The sequence below is a fragment of the Fulmarus glacialis genome, unplaced genomic scaffold, assembly GCF_000690835.1.
Source record: "Fulmarus glacialis isolate BGI_N327 unplaced genomic scaffold, ASM69083v1 scaffold42558, whole genome shotgun sequence".
Taxonomy (NCBI): domain Eukaryota; kingdom Metazoa; phylum Chordata; class Aves; order Procellariiformes; family Procellariidae; genus Fulmarus; species Fulmarus glacialis.
Window position 1 is genome coordinate 57,633 of NW_009228469.1, and position 18,328 is coordinate 75,960.

General features: G+C 37.3%; 1 protein-coding gene across 1 annotated transcript in view; it reads left to right on the forward strand.

The window, feature by feature from the left end:
* The window catches only part of ALDH1A1 (aldehyde dehydrogenase 1 family, member A1), a 55,129-nt gene extending 37,551 nt beyond the window's left edge, over nt 1-17,578 (forward strand). The window contains exons 8-15 of the mRNA XM_009583486.1: nt 1,424-1,552; nt 4,382-4,495; nt 6,107-6,209; nt 6,770-6,954; nt 10,104-10,268; nt 12,249-12,406; nt 13,954-14,028; nt 17,152-17,578. Coding sequence (XP_009581781.1) covers nt 1,424-1,552; nt 4,382-4,495; nt 6,107-6,209; nt 6,770-6,954; nt 10,104-10,268; nt 12,249-12,406; nt 13,954-14,028; nt 17,152-17,224 — 1,002 coding nt within the window. The 3' untranslated portion in view covers nt 17,225-17,578. The remainder of the gene's footprint in view (nt 1-1,423; nt 1,553-4,381; nt 4,496-6,106; nt 6,210-6,769; nt 6,955-10,103; nt 10,269-12,248; nt 12,407-13,953; nt 14,029-17,151) is intronic.
* The last annotated feature ends 750 nt before the right edge of the window (nt 17,579-18,328 follow it).

Genomic DNA, 18,328 nt, shown 5'->3' on the forward strand with positions numbered 1-18,328 from the left:
TTGTGAGGTCTATACAGCTTCAGTGTGTTGCTGTGAAAATGGTTATATGCACTAGACACTCCCAATCCACCCACCTCTTTGCACATGGTAGGTGTGAGCAGCCTGACCTGACCTGCTCGGCAGCTTACCAGATTCTGAAATAGTCAGCTTGTCTATCAGGTTTTCTCAGATATGTGGGTCCCGCACATGTTCCTGATGTCTTTCAGTTGAGCTTGCAGATTTGCTATCTCTTTAAACCACGACATTGATTTAGAGAACATCACTGGAGTATGTTTGAATCCAGACTCCAGGAGAGCTTGGGAACCTGCCAGTTTAGATTCTCTTGTAGGTCAGGCACAAGATATTTCAAGTAAAGCACTCAGAGTCAAGATATGCTAAAGAACTAGAAACACTAGATGTGGCCACTTCTAAATAAAATTGCATCCTGGAAGTATAAGCAGTTAGTACAAACACTGGCTTCCCTTATAAAATGTTCAAGGACTTCTGAATATATCTTTACTTTCTCTCCATTGAAATGTGAACCCTCCAAGCTGCAGGTTTTTACGTAAACCAAAAACTTTGAGGACTATGTGAACATTGCAAAACACTTTTGCTAGCTCATCATTTCCGTTTCCCTTCCACTCACACAGTTCCACTTTAATAACAAAGATCCAGAAAACCCCGTAATCTCTTGCTTTGTGTTATTTGTGCTCCTGTTATTTTGGGGGATGGGGTGAGACTGAAATGAGATAAGAAGAGAGATAAAGAACAGTTGCATATATACTCCTCCAAGCCTTTCTGCCATAATAGGTAACTGTTAACTGCCTTTTTCCCTTTCATAAAGTGCTTTCATAAAGGTAAGGCACACTGCGTCTTTTGTGCTGAAGCTCATGGGCTCAGTGCTTCCAAAACTATTAGAAATATTCTCAGAGGGGCAACCCATTTTTCCCCCAGCCACATTGTCCCTTGTACTGTTGAATACGGGGTCCAAAGAAGTCAGCTGCTCTGCAGTCTGGCTGGACTGACCACAATGGAGAGCTGCCAGTGAAACAACCAGGGAAGAGTGCAGGGGCAGCATTACATGTTATTACCTTTTCTCCCTTAGAAAACTGAATTGATGACAGATGTGATCATTTAAGATAGCAAAACTCCCAATTTCACCACTAATCCAACAACTTTCTGTAAGGCTTTTTTAGAGGAGTACACTTATTGTCTCTTGAGCTTTTAACTAAAACCTTGGATCCTTTGGACTCACATATACCAAAATCACTGGTCTTTGTACAACATGGCTTGCCAGTTGCTTTTTCAAAATATCTTCATTCTCAAAAGAGTTCAACAAAGAGTTCAACCACCCAGTTGACAATTTGCGCTATTATCATAGAAAAAGCAAAGGCATTTTGGTGATGTATTAGAAATAGGATACACCTTCTCGTCTGTCTTTCAGTGGAACTTCCCATTAGTTATGTTCATCTGGAAGATCGCCCCTGCCCTTTGTTGTGGAAACACGGTGGTTGTCAAACCAGCAGAACAAACTCCACTGACTGCCCTTTATATGGGATCCTTAATTAAAGAGGTAAGTCGTTAACAACAGAGTTTTTTGCCCTTCTCAGAAATGTAAGAGTATACTGCAGCTGGAATGCCACAGAGGTAATATAAGCCAGGCTGTCCTCTGCAAGTACTTCTCATTGCATGTCTAGCCTTGTACTATGGAACGTACCTTACTGTAAACCAGTGAAGCAAATCCAGGGCAAAAGCATGCATATCTTTCAGCCTAGTCCACACACATAAAAAAACCCACAATAGCAATTTAGTAAACTCCATTCCTTGGCAAACATATTTGTATTACAAAAGCACAGTACCTTTCAAAGTCAAAAACAAACAAGGAGTAAAGAGCAGAGTACCTAGAGGTGGGTGGCAATGACTTTATTAGCATGGTTATCACAGAAAAAGCTGTTTGTACAGCTAATTATTATTATTTTTTAATCGAACAAACTTTTCACCCACCTAGGTTTATTATTAACAGGGAGGTGTAATATTGAACTGGTAACTGCGGCCAAACTTGTAAACTCTCTTTACACAGAAATTGAGAGAACACACTTTGTGCTTTTGAACACAAGCAGTGTTGTAGTTTCTCCAGTGTCTCCAAAGTTACATTGACTATTGTGCCCAGCCCAGCAAACACCCAAAGAACAGTTAAATAGTTTAGCTATCTTGCTTCCTAACAAAATCAACAAATGTAATCTAACATGTTTGAAAAGTTGGCACAGATGTCAATAGTCACCAGTGCAGTAACCTCGCAGAGTGTTAAAGGAAATGACTTGGCACATTTTATTATTCTGCTTCAAAACAATGATTCAGCAGAGCATACTGACTGGTTATGCGTTAATATTTCACAGAAACTAAATGACTATCAGGAAGGAGACAAGTCCTGCTGTTATTGCATCACACAGTAAATGCTATTAGGTAATATTGGGGAGGAGGAATTGCTTAAAAAAATATCAGAGATACCTTCTGTATTCATTTTTAACAATAAGTATCAGAAAGTATATTTCTCTGAGAAAGGAACTTTACAGGGAAAGTAAATTGGTTCTGCTTGGAGTTTAATGAAATATCTGATATTCTGATTTCCTGAAAGGACAGCTCATAAGTGGGAATGTGATCAGTGGTCCTTTTTGTATGCACACTTGCAACGGTTACAGAGCGGTAATGACTGGTATAACGCTAGAGCATTTTTAGTAAAAGGCAGGATGATTCTCATTTTACGCATTCAGTCAGTGTTCAACTGGATGGGAAGCTTAAGTATATTATTGTTAAATGTCTTTGGTGTATTACCTGGTAGATATTGTGGAGCTTTAAAAAAAGACAAATATACATCTTATCAAGTCCTTAAAGATTTATTCACCTAAATCTAGCTGATTTTTAATTTACACCCAGATTACCTAAATAAAGTTGGAGCCCAAATCCCTGATAGTGATCGAAACCTAGTAGCTGCTTTAGACTTATTGTGAAACTATTTGAAAATCTAATTTAACTTTCTACTTCTCAAGTATCCACATTAAAAAAAAAATATAGTCGCTTTTGGTAATCCTCACTATCCTTCTTAATAATCCTCACAAGGCTCCTTTGCTGATATGTAAAGAATAGCTTCTAATACAGCCATGGAATTTAAATGCGCGAAGTGAGACCATATGAATTAGTCAAAAAATATTCTTACTTTTCTCTATAAATTAAGTATGGAACACAATGCTAAGCAAATGGAAGGAACCTCATTGTCTCATCAGTTCTGGGGCAAATATTAATCTGGAATATTAAATGAGCATAAAAAGCATTGATAGAATGTATCTGAGCATGAACCTGTAAGGAACCGAAGTTGCTTGAACAAAAGTAATATTGTCTGGTGCTCATAACACAGGACATGAAGTTTAGGAGCTGTAACTCACCAGCTGAAATTCACCATTTTCTGAATGAAAATGGAACCTTTGCATGTAATTGCAAAGTCCTGTTTAATACTAAAAAGAGACTCATTTAAGTGATGATACAGGAGATGCATCCTTTTGGTCTTTTAATTCTATGCTTGCTCTGCAAGTGCCATTGAGATCCCATAGCTGTTTCATAAGCCAACCAAAAATCCAGCCGCACTTCACACATCCATGGGAGATTGCCTGACAAGCTGTTGGACGAAAATAACTTATTTTGCCTATGAATGGAACATAACTAATACAGAATTGGTGGGAAACAATAGGTTTGATTGGGCCCACAGGAAAAGCCTCTTTAAATAGAAAATTTACAAGATACTGGAACTGTGCATGTCTCAGGTAGCCAGCTTTTTCATGCTTGGTAGTTGATCTGCCTCTTTTGTGCTGTAAACTCTTGTGTTGCCCACTCTCTATTTTCAACCCAAGTCCAGAGGAAGAAGCAAAGACTTTGAGTTTGAAGTACTATTTCCATCATTTTTCGTAATAGAATTTCAGTGTAAGTCAGCAGATCATTAATTAAATCCAATCTAGCATGAGGGTTAATGAGCAGAAGTCAGCAAGCACACAGGATGATTTAAATAGCTTTAACGAAGCAGACATGAAACTAAGCAATCTTTTTCTTTACATATCTGACTGGGGGAGAAAAGAAAAAAGAAATTTATTCCTTGGCAATGGCACTGAAAAAGAATTAAAATAAAGTGTTCTTTCTTTAAAAAAAGAGCCAGTTCAATAGCCTAAAAGTCAGGTGAGGGAAAGTGGGCAAAAATCATACGAGAATGAACACATTTGGGACTCTAGGACTGAGAATAAATTTATGGCTGAGAAAAGGTGGCTGGAGAACTGAAAAGGGAAGTAAGACTATGTGAGACATGTTCTTCTAGTCATTATCCTTCCACAAATTTACAGGGTTCTCTCTTCCAATTCAGACAGGATTTCCACCTGGAGTTGTGAACATTGTGCCAGGCTTTGGATCCACCGCTGGAGCAGCAATTTCTCACCACATGGATGTAGATAAAGTAGCTTTCACAGGCTCTACAAAGGTACTGTAATGAATGCAAGAAAATATAAACAGGAAATTATTTAATGTCTAACTTGTTCTATGTAACTATTTTAACTTTTTTCTTTCTTTTGGCTTCTGGTTTGTTAAACAAAGTCTGTTTAATGATTTGTTGGTTATTATTAACTTTAAACATATTTAAACAATGTTTGCATTGCAGGAAAATCCTTCAAACAAAGGAACTCCATGAGATACAGTAGGTTCTAGTATACCAAGGCTATTTTTAGTCTTGTCCTTTAAAAAGAAAACATCTTCCTAACTTTTCATTTGCTTCTTTTTTTAAGAATAATTATTTTAAAAAATGCAAAAAGTGAAACAGGCTGTGCTCCATTCTCTTTAATTTTAATAACAACAGGATGGTAGGAAGATACTTCATTAATCTCATTCCTGGTTCTGCACACACTTAGGTGAGGTGATGGCTTTTTGGTATTTGAATGATACTGATGATCATCTGGGTGGTCTTAAAAGTATATTTGAATATGTATCAATTTAATAATTAAAAGGAAGGCCACTGCTAATTTTTCCTAACCTTCACTCTGAAGAACTATGAGAGAGATGATTGAAGATTTCTCAGTGCAGACATTATATAACTATATCCTTTACACAGTACATTATATTATTTGTCTGTATGCACGCTACATGGAAGACCTGTGTCTTAACTTCTTGGATGTACACTCCAAAGACAAATATCATTGCCTTGTGTCAAGGATCTTTCCTGAGTGCAAGAGCTATGTTTACTCTTAGAAACCTTTAGCTCTAAAGTAACAGGAAAAAAAGACAACCCAAAACCCCAACATCTGAGAAATATCCCACAGACGTTCCCAATGGACAGTAACAACTACCATTCCCAGTGCCCCACGTCCCTCCAAAGGCATGTGGACCAGAGACTTTGGTGACAGTCCTCTTCTTCCGACAGTGTAATTTAGCAGCGAGAAATGAAGGCAGGAAGACTGGCAGAGGGAGGAAGTTATCTGATGGTTGCTAAACATGAGCGTTTACAGACCAAAGCCACTAGGACTACAAACAGGTTTTCCCTTCACAGTTTTTCCAGGAGAATTCATATTAAGTAGTTCCTTTAATTATGCCATCAATGGAAAGAAGCAGGGTAGAGGTTCTATTTCCTCTTCTTCTTTTTTCTAAGGGAGAAACTGAATAAGGAAGAGTTGGCCATGCAAGCAGTGTAGATATCTACTTTTTATCTCATACACTTTGTGCATCAAAGGGCTTTGCCATGTATAAAACAGAGGAACTTCAACCTAATGGGAGTAGCTGGCAGAGCAGAAATCAGTGCCTACTTTAGATTACAGGTACAAGCAAGTAGAGTGGTGGTAACCAGACGTCTTTGGCACTTAACATGAGCGTGTCCAGGGGGAAACTCTTCTAGAAAGCACTCCCGGTTCTTAGACTGCAAGTCACCCGCACCCTGACTCTTCTTTTCAATATTTTTTTTTTTTTTTAGTTTATTTTTCATTTTTAAAATTACTAAAATAGTAGACAACTGTGAACTGATTTTCACTTTCAAGGAACTCAGAGAATTGTTTTTGACATCATAATAAACTTCTTGAGATGAAGCTGTCCTCTCCCTACCTTTTAGGTTGGCAAATTGATTAAAGAAGCGGCAGGGAAGAGCAATCTGAAGAGAGTTACATTGGAACTTGGAGGAAAAAGTCCTAACATTATATTTGCGGACGCAGACTGTTAGTAGCATTTTTACTATATAAACCTACTACTTTTGCAAGTCCCACGTTCTTTTTCTTTTCTTTCTCAGTAAATTATTTGTACCTATTTAATGAAGGAGTGATTTTTAATGTTTTCTGGTCACACCATAGTTTTAAGTTAGATTGCCACCAAAAATTGGTGTCTCCTGAATGGATACAAACCTCTGACAACCTGTCCATCCTCACTGTAATTAAGGATCATCCTAATGAAACATGAATGCAGAACCAAAAGCAGCTAGATGGGTCTCATACAGGTTTATTACCTTTCTAGCCGAGTATTCCTCTTGGTACTGCTGATAAGGCAAATAATGTTGAACCTACATTTCACATAGAACAGCTGAATGTGTGGTTGTCTAGGTGTACCATACTACTTTTGATAAGAGTAGTTTTGGACATAAGTAAATGGATGAATATCTGTGTTTTGAAGGGCCATAAAAATAAAAAGTGTTAAAAATGAAATGGAGTGACGAAGGTTCGTAAAGGATTTATGATGTGACCCTTCAAATTTATAATCTAATGAGCTCTGCATTTCTTTGCAGTGGACACCGCTGTGGAATTTGCACATATTGGTCTGTTCTACCACCAGGGACAGTGTTGTATAGCAGGATCTAGGATTTTTGTAGAAGAGCCTATTTATGATGAGTTTGTTCGTCGGAGCATTGAACGAGCAAAGAAGTATACTCTTGGGAATCCTCTGTTGCCTGGTGTACAGCAAGGCCCTCAAGTAAGTAATCTTACATGCTTCCAATATTAACTGTGACATGACATCACAGTTTAATGTACTTCTAAACCTATTGTTGCATTAGTTTCAAGGCTAAGTACTATTGTCCAGTGGTTAGTCTGGAGGACCAGGAGGAAGAAACTGGAGTGATGGTTGGTTGTGCCACTATCATAGGCCTAAGGGTGAGGTTTCTTTCTCTTTTCTGGTTCCTTTTATTACGGAATGGGAACAAGTATATAGAACTGAAATGCTTTGAGAAAGCTCCAAAGCAACAGCTATAAAAGCGCAAGTACGATCACCCATGTCAGAGATTGCTAACATTATGTTCAAATAGTGCCAATGTAAGTGAGTAGCTTGAGGAAATAAAATTTAATAGTGTCTTTTCTCCTTTTTCAAGGTACTAGTGTTTCATTATGCTGCTCTCAGTTTTAGAATGTTACACAATCAAAATGCATCATTTTGTACTTTTTCCTGCTTATGTTAAAAGGTTATGCCAACAGCTTCCCCATTAAATGAATTTTAAAATGCAAAATAAAAAATCATAGCTATCACAGTGCTGTGGATTCAGTAGATCACATTAGAGCATTGTTAAATTAGTTTTCTTCTAGAGTCTTATTCCCATATAAGCTTGTACTACAGGATATATACTTTCTTGGCAGAGTATCATACACATATTCGATTGTCACAGAATAAAGGAACTGTATTAGAAACAAAGCAAAAGCTGGAGATAAAGGAACTCCCACACATTTGATAATGTAATGTGTTCTTCATTGGTTACCACAGTCATTTTATGTAATCAAAGACACCAGGTACATTGGAAAACTGCATTCCAAGCCACACAAGCTTTGGAGAATTTAAAAATAGTAAGGGTGCTATTTCGATATCCTGCAACGTGTCTTGCTAACAAGCTAGTATGTTCAGCTGAATAAATTTAAATGCCAGGAAGATTGAAACAAGTAAACTCCAGGTGTCTGGTGTGTAGCTAATACAAAACTAATAATACAGGAATAACTAATAATAAAAATACAGGAATACACTCTAGTCTTATTGTGGCTTTACTGAGTTTGAAATTCATGTTAACAATTTAAATGAGAGATGAAAGTAAACTTTTACTAAAGAAAAAGGAAGCTTAAACATCTGAAAAAAAAGCATTATTGAAAACATTTGAAAGAGCGTGAAGACTCTTTTCTCCTCCAGTCTCATCATTTGCCTTTCTTGGCCTCTTTTTCTTCTTAGCAAGCTTTAGCAGAAATCTTAATTTTTTCACAGGTTAACAAAGTTTCTCCTTTTAGAACAGGTATGATGCCATTTAATGGAAAATTGTAACCATGCAGTTTAGGTGCATTTCTTTTGTGGTAATTATATTAAATATCTCTCTTTGTCTTCAAATTCCTTGTGTTTTGGGCAATTCTTTCTAGAAACAAAAAACAATAACTTGTATCAAGCATATTCACTGTGCTCTCTTGTCATAGAAGCTCCTTGAAAGCCGTATTTGTCCTCCAGTTCACAAGCCCTCTGGGGCAGCACCTGCCTCAGGCAGCAAGTTTGTGTAACGCTTTGCACAGCGGACACCAAAGAAGAGCCAAAGGCCCTAGTGGAATTCAAAAGATCATATATATGCTAATTCACACATTATTAAGAAAAATAATGATGATAATAAAGGAACGACTGACAGCAACGTGAGCTGTATCATCTAAACCTTGTCTTCTCTTCAAGATGTTTATGCCCAAGAGATATTTGGCCACCAGAGTAGCAGAAATTTTATGTCTTCAGCATGCAGTAAGGCAATTGTTTGAAAGCAAAATGACAGAGGGAGCGCAGCAAACTAAAAATCACCTCCTTATCAATATCCTTATAAATTCATATCCTTTTAAATACAAGCTTTTATCACAGCTTTAGCTGAATAGCTGTTTAGTCTAATACGCATCCAGGATTCCACAGAACATTTGAAAATATTGTTGTGTTCTATGATCATAGCAAAACTTGTTGCTTAAACTGAAACGTGACCTTTTTATTGCACAAGTAAGAGAATAAGATACACACCTACTCTGCTGATTGATGCGTATGGTCAGAGGAAAGAAGCTTCTGTGTAAGAGTCCCCCTAGAAGTAATCTCAGTAAGTTCATGAACCAGTGCTTGAAGGGCTGAACTCTGAAAGAGTGAAGGAAAGAATCATGAAAATGGAAGAAATTAAAAAAAAAAAAAAAGAGGATGTTAGAGGCCTCTACCAAACAAGCTTTACCATTGAGTTTTTGACATAAATGTTATCTTGTGCACAATTTCCCTTCAGAACTGAAGTGGTGATTGGTTGATTTGGAGAGGGGAGGAGGGGAAACGATGTGTGAACTCTTTCTAGTCCCCATGTACACTATTTCCTTTTATGCACTTTGTCACTGAAAACTGGAAGGGGTTAGAGAAATATAAGCCCCTATTGTACTGCCACCATAAACTCTTTTTCCAGCCAAAGACCATGCATTTTGCCATACTATAGAGCCAAACTGCAATATGCTTGGCATATGTTGAATTTGTTGGTAGGCTTGGGAGAATGGAGGAGCAGAGATTGGCTTCATACCATAAACAATCTTCCGTCTATGTTTCTCAAACCACAAATGTAAGTTTCTTTATTCCACTAATAAATCAGAATTAACTGAAAACAGCATTGAGTTTCAGTTATATTTTATTGTTGTTTTTTAACTTCCTTTAACAGTTTAGGAAAACAGTATGGCCTATCTACCAGACCTAGTGAAATACAGACCTTGCCGGCTAGATCAAGCCCTCTGTTATTTTTGCGGAATGAAGCTCAGCAATTTTTATTTTGATGAACCATTTGCAGTTGGCAAGAGTACTGGGAGAAGTGTAAATCACATTCATTTTATAGATTTTTTTTCTTATTTTACTAAAGAAAACCAGGATATCAGTCCCTCTACAGCTGATTCTTCTATGTTAAAATTTCAGATTACTGGTCTATTTGAGAAAAGCCTACAAAGTTTTGAGAAGCTAGTGACAAGAATATTTGCAGGGCTCTCCAGCTGTTCCACTTCAACACATGCAATTGAACAAAGCTGGAACATTGTCAGGTTTTGTTAATGAGTTAGAAGAACGCTTGTTATCAGTGTGTGCTGTTTTCATCCCTGCAATATCTTTTCATTTAGATTGATAAGGAGCAGTATCAAAAAATCCTGGAGCTAATTGAGAGTGGGAAAAAAGAAGGAGCCAAACTGGAATGTGGAGGAGGTCCATGGGGAGACAAAGGTTACTTCATCCAGCCCACAGTTTTTTCTAATGTTACAGATGATATGCGCATCGCCAAAGAAGAGGTAAAGATATTCTTGGCAGTCTGTACGCTCTCTGGAGATTGTCTGTTTAAATGTCTTTACAAAATATCCGTTTAAAAGGTCAAGTGGGTACATAAAAACACTCTCAGTAAATCTGTTGTTCCATCCTGGTGGTGTTTAAAATGCTTTTCTTGGTTTCTGATGCCCATTTCACCAACTTAGTGAAGGTGAGGGAGAGGAGTATGATGCTGGCCTGCCAGCAAAGGCTCCAGCTTAAGCTGGCAGTAGATAAGAAAAGCTGAGGTTCGAGTTGTTTACATCACCCCATACTGCCCATGTCTCACATATCAGAGTCACGGTAACCTGTAACAGAGAAGCAAACCTTGAAGGCACATCTTGTGAACTCTTTGCACTGCCTAAGGGGCCACTTAAGCTGTGGTTTGGACATAGTAAGCACCAAGCAGCTATTTTGCAATAAGAGAAAATAGTTAGATTGTGCTTCCACAGGCATTTTGTGGGCGGCAACTATAGCAAAGCAAAGTTTTGCCTCTGCAGGATTATTTAACCTAGATCAGTTATCAGTTTGCAGATGTGTCTACACAGCATTGAAGAAGCTTTTACTGACCCAACTAAGGTGGCACTGCCAGGGCAGCAGTGGTCATCTGCAAGAAACAAGAGAGAGTTAGGATTGCAGAGCTGCTATGCCACTGAGAAAAACAGTTCTGTAAACACAGCCTCAAAGTCCAGTCATGATCTCTTCTCTGTGTTTTTTTACATTCATTTTGATTAACAACTTCTGCAATTGTGCTGCAATCGGTGTCCATTATACTTCTTCATACCAGAAAGCTCCTTCAATATTGTTATAAATCTAGGTGTTGCTTTATATAGCCAGCGATACTGCTGATGCAGTCCGCTGAACATACCTAGTACATTCAGCAAGAGTCAACAGGCTGAATTAAAATGAACACCAGAACATCTAGAGTTAATTGTGGTGGGGAGAGAGCTGTAAAACAGGAAAGCGCTATATGAGGAATAATTTGGATTGTTTCTGCTGGTCTGGGGGGCAGGTAGGAAACTGCACAGGGATATGTTTCTTTATGTGAATACAGATCTATTAGTTTCCTTTGGGTCAGCAGTATAAGAACTGCTTTTCTCATGCTATTTTGAGTATATTGAATAATGAAACCCCAGAGAGTCAAGGCAATTTAAAGGATATCCAGGTTCCAAAACTCACAGTTTGGACAGTGGGGGAATGTTTAGTGGTTTTCTGATGTATGTATGCAGTTGTATTCTGCAACTTTATTTAGAAAATAACACTAAACACTTTCCAGGAAAATCAAGTGGAAAGCTCACGATCTATGGCAATGGAAGTAATTAGATGTGGTAATGCACCCCTGCCCTGCACAGCCTTGGCACTTGTGGTGGGCATGGGCACCTCTGGCTGAGAACACAGAAGGGCAGTACTGGGAAAGCCGAGCCTGAGGGACCTATTATCTCACATAACACCCATATGGAAAGCAGAATTCATTGTTTCACTTGGCATACATGCCCAGTCGTGCAGCATACATGCCCAGTCGTGCAGCTATCTGCAGAGATAAAAGTCTAATATAAAGTTTAAGGGGAAGGAAAACTTGAAAGTCTTTCTCAACTCTAAAAGTGGAGCTTACCAAGAAAATACTAGTTCATTGGTATAGATATGTAACACACTGTGACTCCACGCTAACTACCTTTATGGCAGGCGCTTTTCATCTTTATTTATTTGTTTTCATCATTTATCATTTTATTTATTTATTTATTTATTGTTTTATTACAATAGGTTATCTTGTTTTGCTCCATTCTACAAAAATCTTATCTTTATGTGAATTTATAATCCTTTTTAGAACTCTGTTCTGAGATGTACACGCCTGCCTGAATGAATTCAGGAATAAGGCCATCTGACAGAAATAAATTTTTAAAATATGAATTATTTACAATAGTAAGCTATACTAGTCCACTTCTTATGTTTACATGTGTCTGAAACAGATATTTGGACCTGTTCAACAAATCATGAAGTTTAGAACTATAGATGAAGTTATCAAGAGGGCAAATAATACTACCTATGGTTTAGCAGCAGCAGTTTTTACCAAAGACATTGATAAAGCACTGACGTTTGCAGCTGCTCTTCAGGCTGGAACAGTATGGTAAGTAATGGCTTTTTTAATTCTTTCTTCAGAACTACAGGTGCCAATGGCAGTAATTGTAGGGCATTTTAACACTTTTTTGGATGGTATATTTTAATCTCAATTCCTTGTCATCTTTAGGGAGGTAGATTAATGCCATCCACCTGTGTCTCTCTCCCTCACCATTCCATACTTAATGTGATATTAAATAAATATTTCTTGTAAGTCTTCACACAATTGCCCTGTAAACTTAGTCTGAAAAAGGAGTTGACTTGCTAAAAAGGAAAAGAGACAAAAGGAAATACAGTGAGAGTGCCACTTCCCTTTCCGTTCAGGATCTGGGGATAGCCCAATACATACTTAATTTGCGGGGATCGTTTCCTGTATTGTGTAAAGAAATTAATTATCTGAAGTTCTGTGGCCATTAACCTGGGCTGAACATACATCTGTGATGGAAAAGATTGATAAAAAGTGGTTGAGAAAAGGAAGGAAACACAAGTGAGGAAGAACTGCTACAAGTACAAGGACAACTATTTCCAGTGATGGAAAAGAAAGAGGCAACTTACATGGAGCTGGAAAGGCAAAGGCTGAGAGATGCAAGAGTGAAAGCTTGGAGGAATAGCAGACTGAATCTAATGACTGTCACTGACAGAGACCTGCATTTCCCTAGTTATCTCAATGCATTAGAAAGAGAACAACCAATTTTACTTGAATGCAAAACCTTTGTCCAATTTACATTTTATACAAAAGAACTCGCAACCAGCACAAATTCCTGACCAGGTCCTGTGACCTAAAAACATACGCTTTCTAAGAATAAGTTAACAGTTTTGACCTAGGAGTTGGTATTCTTTCAATGGAAGAAATTTTAAAATAAAGGTGGAATCTTTGATTTTTACTCTTACGTGATTGCTGGTCTGTCTAGGAATCCTTAACTATGAGCAGAACCTCTTTTGTTGGAACCAGCAGACTGGCAGCAGGAGAAATTACAAGATACGAAAATAGAGAATATCTGATTTGGCAATGTTGCAAGACAAAAAGGGCTTCTCACCTAGGTAGCAGGATGTACATTCTGCCAAAACTCTTCCTACTACAAACTCCCCTGTGAAATTCCTTTCTTACTCATTATTATATTTTTATTCTCAACCACAATATAGAATATGGTTTAACATTGAGTAGAACCAAACAAAACTTCTTAAATATATATACTGAAGCAATCATGAATTTATCTACTGGAAGCATACCTGCAGAAGACTTAACAGTGACTAGTCTTTGGTTTGAGAGCTTGTGCCTAGTTAGGAAGGAATTTTATCATAACTATCTGAGGAAGATATGACTGTCACTCTGCTTGAAGACCCTTGATGAGTGTTAAAACCCTGATCATAAGTGTAGTTTCTAGTAATGCTTTGTTTCTCTGAACCTTGAACTACATGTATTTTTGCAAATATATTACTCAGATATGCTTTGTGACTATCACCATAGGTTTTTTACAGTGTACAGAAAAACACTGTTTTTTCAGAAGCGAAAAAAGTTGTTTCACACTGTCAAAAGTAATTTTCCTGTTCTTCCAGGGTTAATTGTTATAGTGCAATGTCTGCTCAGTGTCCTTTTGGAGGATTTAAGATGTCAGGAAATGGACGAGAAATGTAAGTAAATACTTTTAAAAATGTAGATTCACAGGAACTGCAAAATGAAATTCTAAAATCCAAATTTAAACATTCATAACTAGGATGTCCAGTTTGAGATTTTGTCAAGTTAGTCTATATAGTCTTTAGAGGCTTCATGTTGTCAGAGACAATGTCAAGCAAAGAATTCCTCTATAAAACAAATAAGAAAATTACTCAAATACACACTTTTTCAAAATGACCATTTTTATTAGCTTGCAGTCTACTGATATACAAAACCGGTCATTGTGTTTATGGTTTACAGTTTTTGCATTGTCGTGGTTTAACCTGGCAGGCAGCCAAATACCACGCAGCCACTCGCTCACTACCCCCCAACCCACAGTGGGACAGGGAGAGAATCAGAAGTGTAAGAGTGAGAAAAACTCGTGGGTTGAGATAAAGCCAGTTTAATAGAACAGAAAAGGGAAAATAATAAGGTTAATGATAAAATATACAAAATAAGTGATGCACAATGCAATTGCTCACCACCTGGGCTGATCGATAACCAAGGAGCGGTACTTCCTGGATCACGCCTACCATTCACATACTGAGCATGATGTCACATGGTATGGAATACCCCACTGGCCAGCTGGGCTGGCTGTCCTGATTATGTTCCCTCCCATCTTGTGTACCCAGCTCAGTCAGTAGGCATGGGAGATGTCCTTGGACTAGGAGGGTACTTAGCAACAACTGAGAACATCAGTGTGTTATCAACATTCTCCTCATACTAAATCCAAAACACAGCACTAGGAAGAAATTTAACCCTATCCCAGCCAAAGCCAGGACAGTATATATACAGAAAGTGTAATTTGCATGAAGATATATATGCGTATAGTTTGTGGAAGTGCCTTTAAATGCTAGGTTTTTGAAAACACAAGACATTTCAAAGTCTTTGATTTAAACAGGAGTTTTCAGTTTAAAAGTCTTGTGACAACAGTGTTTTTACAGTACATTCCAGCTTGGTCAAAAGTTATGACGAAAATAGTCTTCTGTAGTCTTCAGACCTTTGGTCTTTTCCCAGACTAGAAGTGGAGGATACAGAAATGATAAGCTAATCAAATTCTTTCAAACTTCTAAGGTTTAGTCCAGTTTCAATTTGAATCATGTCCTGTCTTACCTGTATTCATCTTGATCTTCATATTAGCAAGAGAATCGTGTAATGTGTTATACGAAACATTTGATATCATACATTATGTAGAATTATATCTTCTGTGGTTTTTTTTAATTAAATCACAAACAGTCTTTTGTTAAAAATGCCATATATCTGAGAACAACAAATTATTTTTAAAGCAATGAATAAAAATCAAAACATGTAAGTTTTCCTTTTTATTAAATCAAATGCATAATACGTTTAATGAATAATGGAAGTAATTAAAAATATATGTGCAGGTGAAGTGCTTTAGAGCTCCTTTTTCTCTTTTTTCATATTTTTTTTAAGAGATAAAGGCTAGGGTTTTCATGCTTGCTCATCACTGGAATCAATCTGCTCCTGATGGCAAAGCTCCCACTGACTTCAAAGGAAACAGAGTTATGCCAATGCTGAGAGCTTTAGAATATGTCAAAATGAAAAAACCACAATAATTTAGGCCGTTACTATCAAGGACTGTTTTGCATTTACTGGGTGTCAAAAACTGGGAGACCATCAATTCTGAATTACAGCCTTTTACGGAAATATTTTGGGGATTTATTTGCTGGAAATAACAGGAAAACAACAATAGGCTATCATAAAGATTAATATTCTCTATAATAGTGCATTTTGAAGGAGTTAAGTTTTTATGCAAATGAAGTTTTTCCTAAAGCTTCATTCAAAATCACGATTAGTGGACCAATAAAAATATTCCTGCTAAAGGACAAGGAAGGAATTAGCACCAGTTAGATGTCTGCCATGGAAAAAAGTTTTGTAAACATGTGGCAACCAATTTCAGGAGAGGCAGAAATATGTGTGGCATATTTCCTGCACTGAAATAATCAGGAAGTCAGTGTACCAAGCCACTGAATTCCCTGAATCCCAAAATAAAATTTCCTGTATAATTCTTGGAATGATAATACCGTTATGAATTAAACTACTGAATGTCACGTACTAACAGAAAGCCGCTTCAAAAATGAAGAGAATCAGTAAACATTTTCCCACAGAACGAGAGTCCTGAGTACAGATTTCTGTTTTGCATACATATATGTATCTAGTAAGATGGCACTGAGAACTGTTAACATTATACTGTAGCAAACCCTTGTTCTATAAAACAATCAATTATGTCTAAATAGTTTGACTGTGTCAGATGTCAAACAACTAGCTTCATCTCATCATGTAAAACATAAAGGTGGAATCATGCTAAAAACATGTCATTAAGATTTAAGTGTTTTTCACTGTCTGGGAGATTTCACAGTGGATTAATTATGTCCCCCATTTACTTGATATGAAGCGTCTATTCTTTGACTATGGAGAAAACTCTTGACTTCAGAGGAAGGCCTTTGCAAATAACTTGTTGAGCAAATGAAGACCTAACATGTGCCTGATTTGCTGCACAGAAACCCAGTTTAGAAATGCACTAAATTGATTAAAAGCCATTCTTCTGCACAGAAATGAAATTGCTTTCTCTCCCACTTTTCTCAAGAGCCAGTTGCTGTAGCTTTTCAAAAGGCTTCCAGCAGCAGTCTAGCTGCACAGATGTCTTCCCACTACGTCCAGTACACTTAGAATCATAGAATCATAGAATAGTTTGGGTTGGAAGGGACCTTTAAAGGTCGTTTAGTCCAACCCCCTGCAATGATCAGGGACGTCTTCTACTAGATCAGGTTGCTCAGAGCCCCGTCCAACCTGACCTTGAATGTTTCCAGGGACGGGGCATCTACCACCTCTCTGGGCAACCTGTTCCAGTGTTTCACCACTAGTCTAGAAGTCTAGATCTCAGCAAGTCGCTGTAAACACATTTTATTTTAAGGAATTGTGTTTTACCTAACAGCATTACTAATGTTCCTGAATGTCTAGCAACCCTAGCCAGCAACTACATCTGACCAATTGCACACCATCACCAAAAATTCCATCTAGAACATAACTCATGTAAAAAGCATTAGCATAAATATTGCTCTTGGTTCTCTTTTATCTAGGGGAGAATATGGCCTTCATGAATACACAGAAGTTAAGACTGTCACAATCAAAATCCCACAGAAGAACTCATAATGCTGCTTGAGGCGCAGAATTTAGCATCTTCAAATGAATTTGAAAACGTTATCTGAATTCTGAAAAGTTTTATATCCCAAGTTATTCATTAACCTTTTTGCTTTCTGATTGTATAAGATGTACTTGCTTACATTAACAATATAAAGAATAATGTAGAAAATTTTAATGTGATTAGCTGAGACAAGGAAACTTTAACATCTGGTACATAGCTAACTAATTTTGAAATTCATGTTCAGAAAGAACTATTTTGTATTTTCAGTGGAACATCTCTGTAGTGCTATGAAAATGTTCCTTTTCCAATATATTCTACAGGTACAGTTTGAATTTATGTGGTCTTCTACATGTTAGAATGCAGTTCTATTTGCATTTTCTTTTCTTTGTGGCCTTAACAAAAGCACTTATAAGTAATTAGCAGATAGAGACTTTTCTGTGTCTTTCTTTTTCTAGATACATTTCTTAGACTACTGAATTTGTTCATCATACTACACAAATGTAATCTGGATATTATTAAACAATATTAAAACCCACCTTCAAATCTAACATTGCTATTTTCATTAGTCTTTTCTGTTACACTGATTTACCACTGGGCACTATGTAGCACATATTTTATATCCTTAAAGAGGCACTTCTGTCTCAATGGTGTGTTTAGGTCATCAGTAGTATACTATATTGGCTATATGGAGAATAAAGTCCCTAATCCTTTGACAGTATTATAAATGGAAAAATATGAACACACAGAACACTGGACAATTTGCAAAGAACCAGCACTTGGCTTTGTAGTAATAAGTATATAAAAGAGTCTTAAGAGATAACAAGCAAGAAATATTGAAGGGAAAGAAGAGAGGTGAGGGAAGGCAATCTCTTTTGCGATTTATACCTGCTCCATTTTTCCTGTACTTGTATGCCTGCATATAACTTGCATGTTTTCCTCCCTCCTCTTTCCTCCTCTAGTGCATTGTTTACCTTCATCCTTTTTCCTCACCCTCTCTTTTTCATATAGCTGTTTATTCTCATAAAGGCCTTCTGCAGACATATTGTCTCAAGCTGATCATAACTTCTAAGGTCTCTCGGTCCGTGCATAGAATCATAGAATTATTAAGGTTG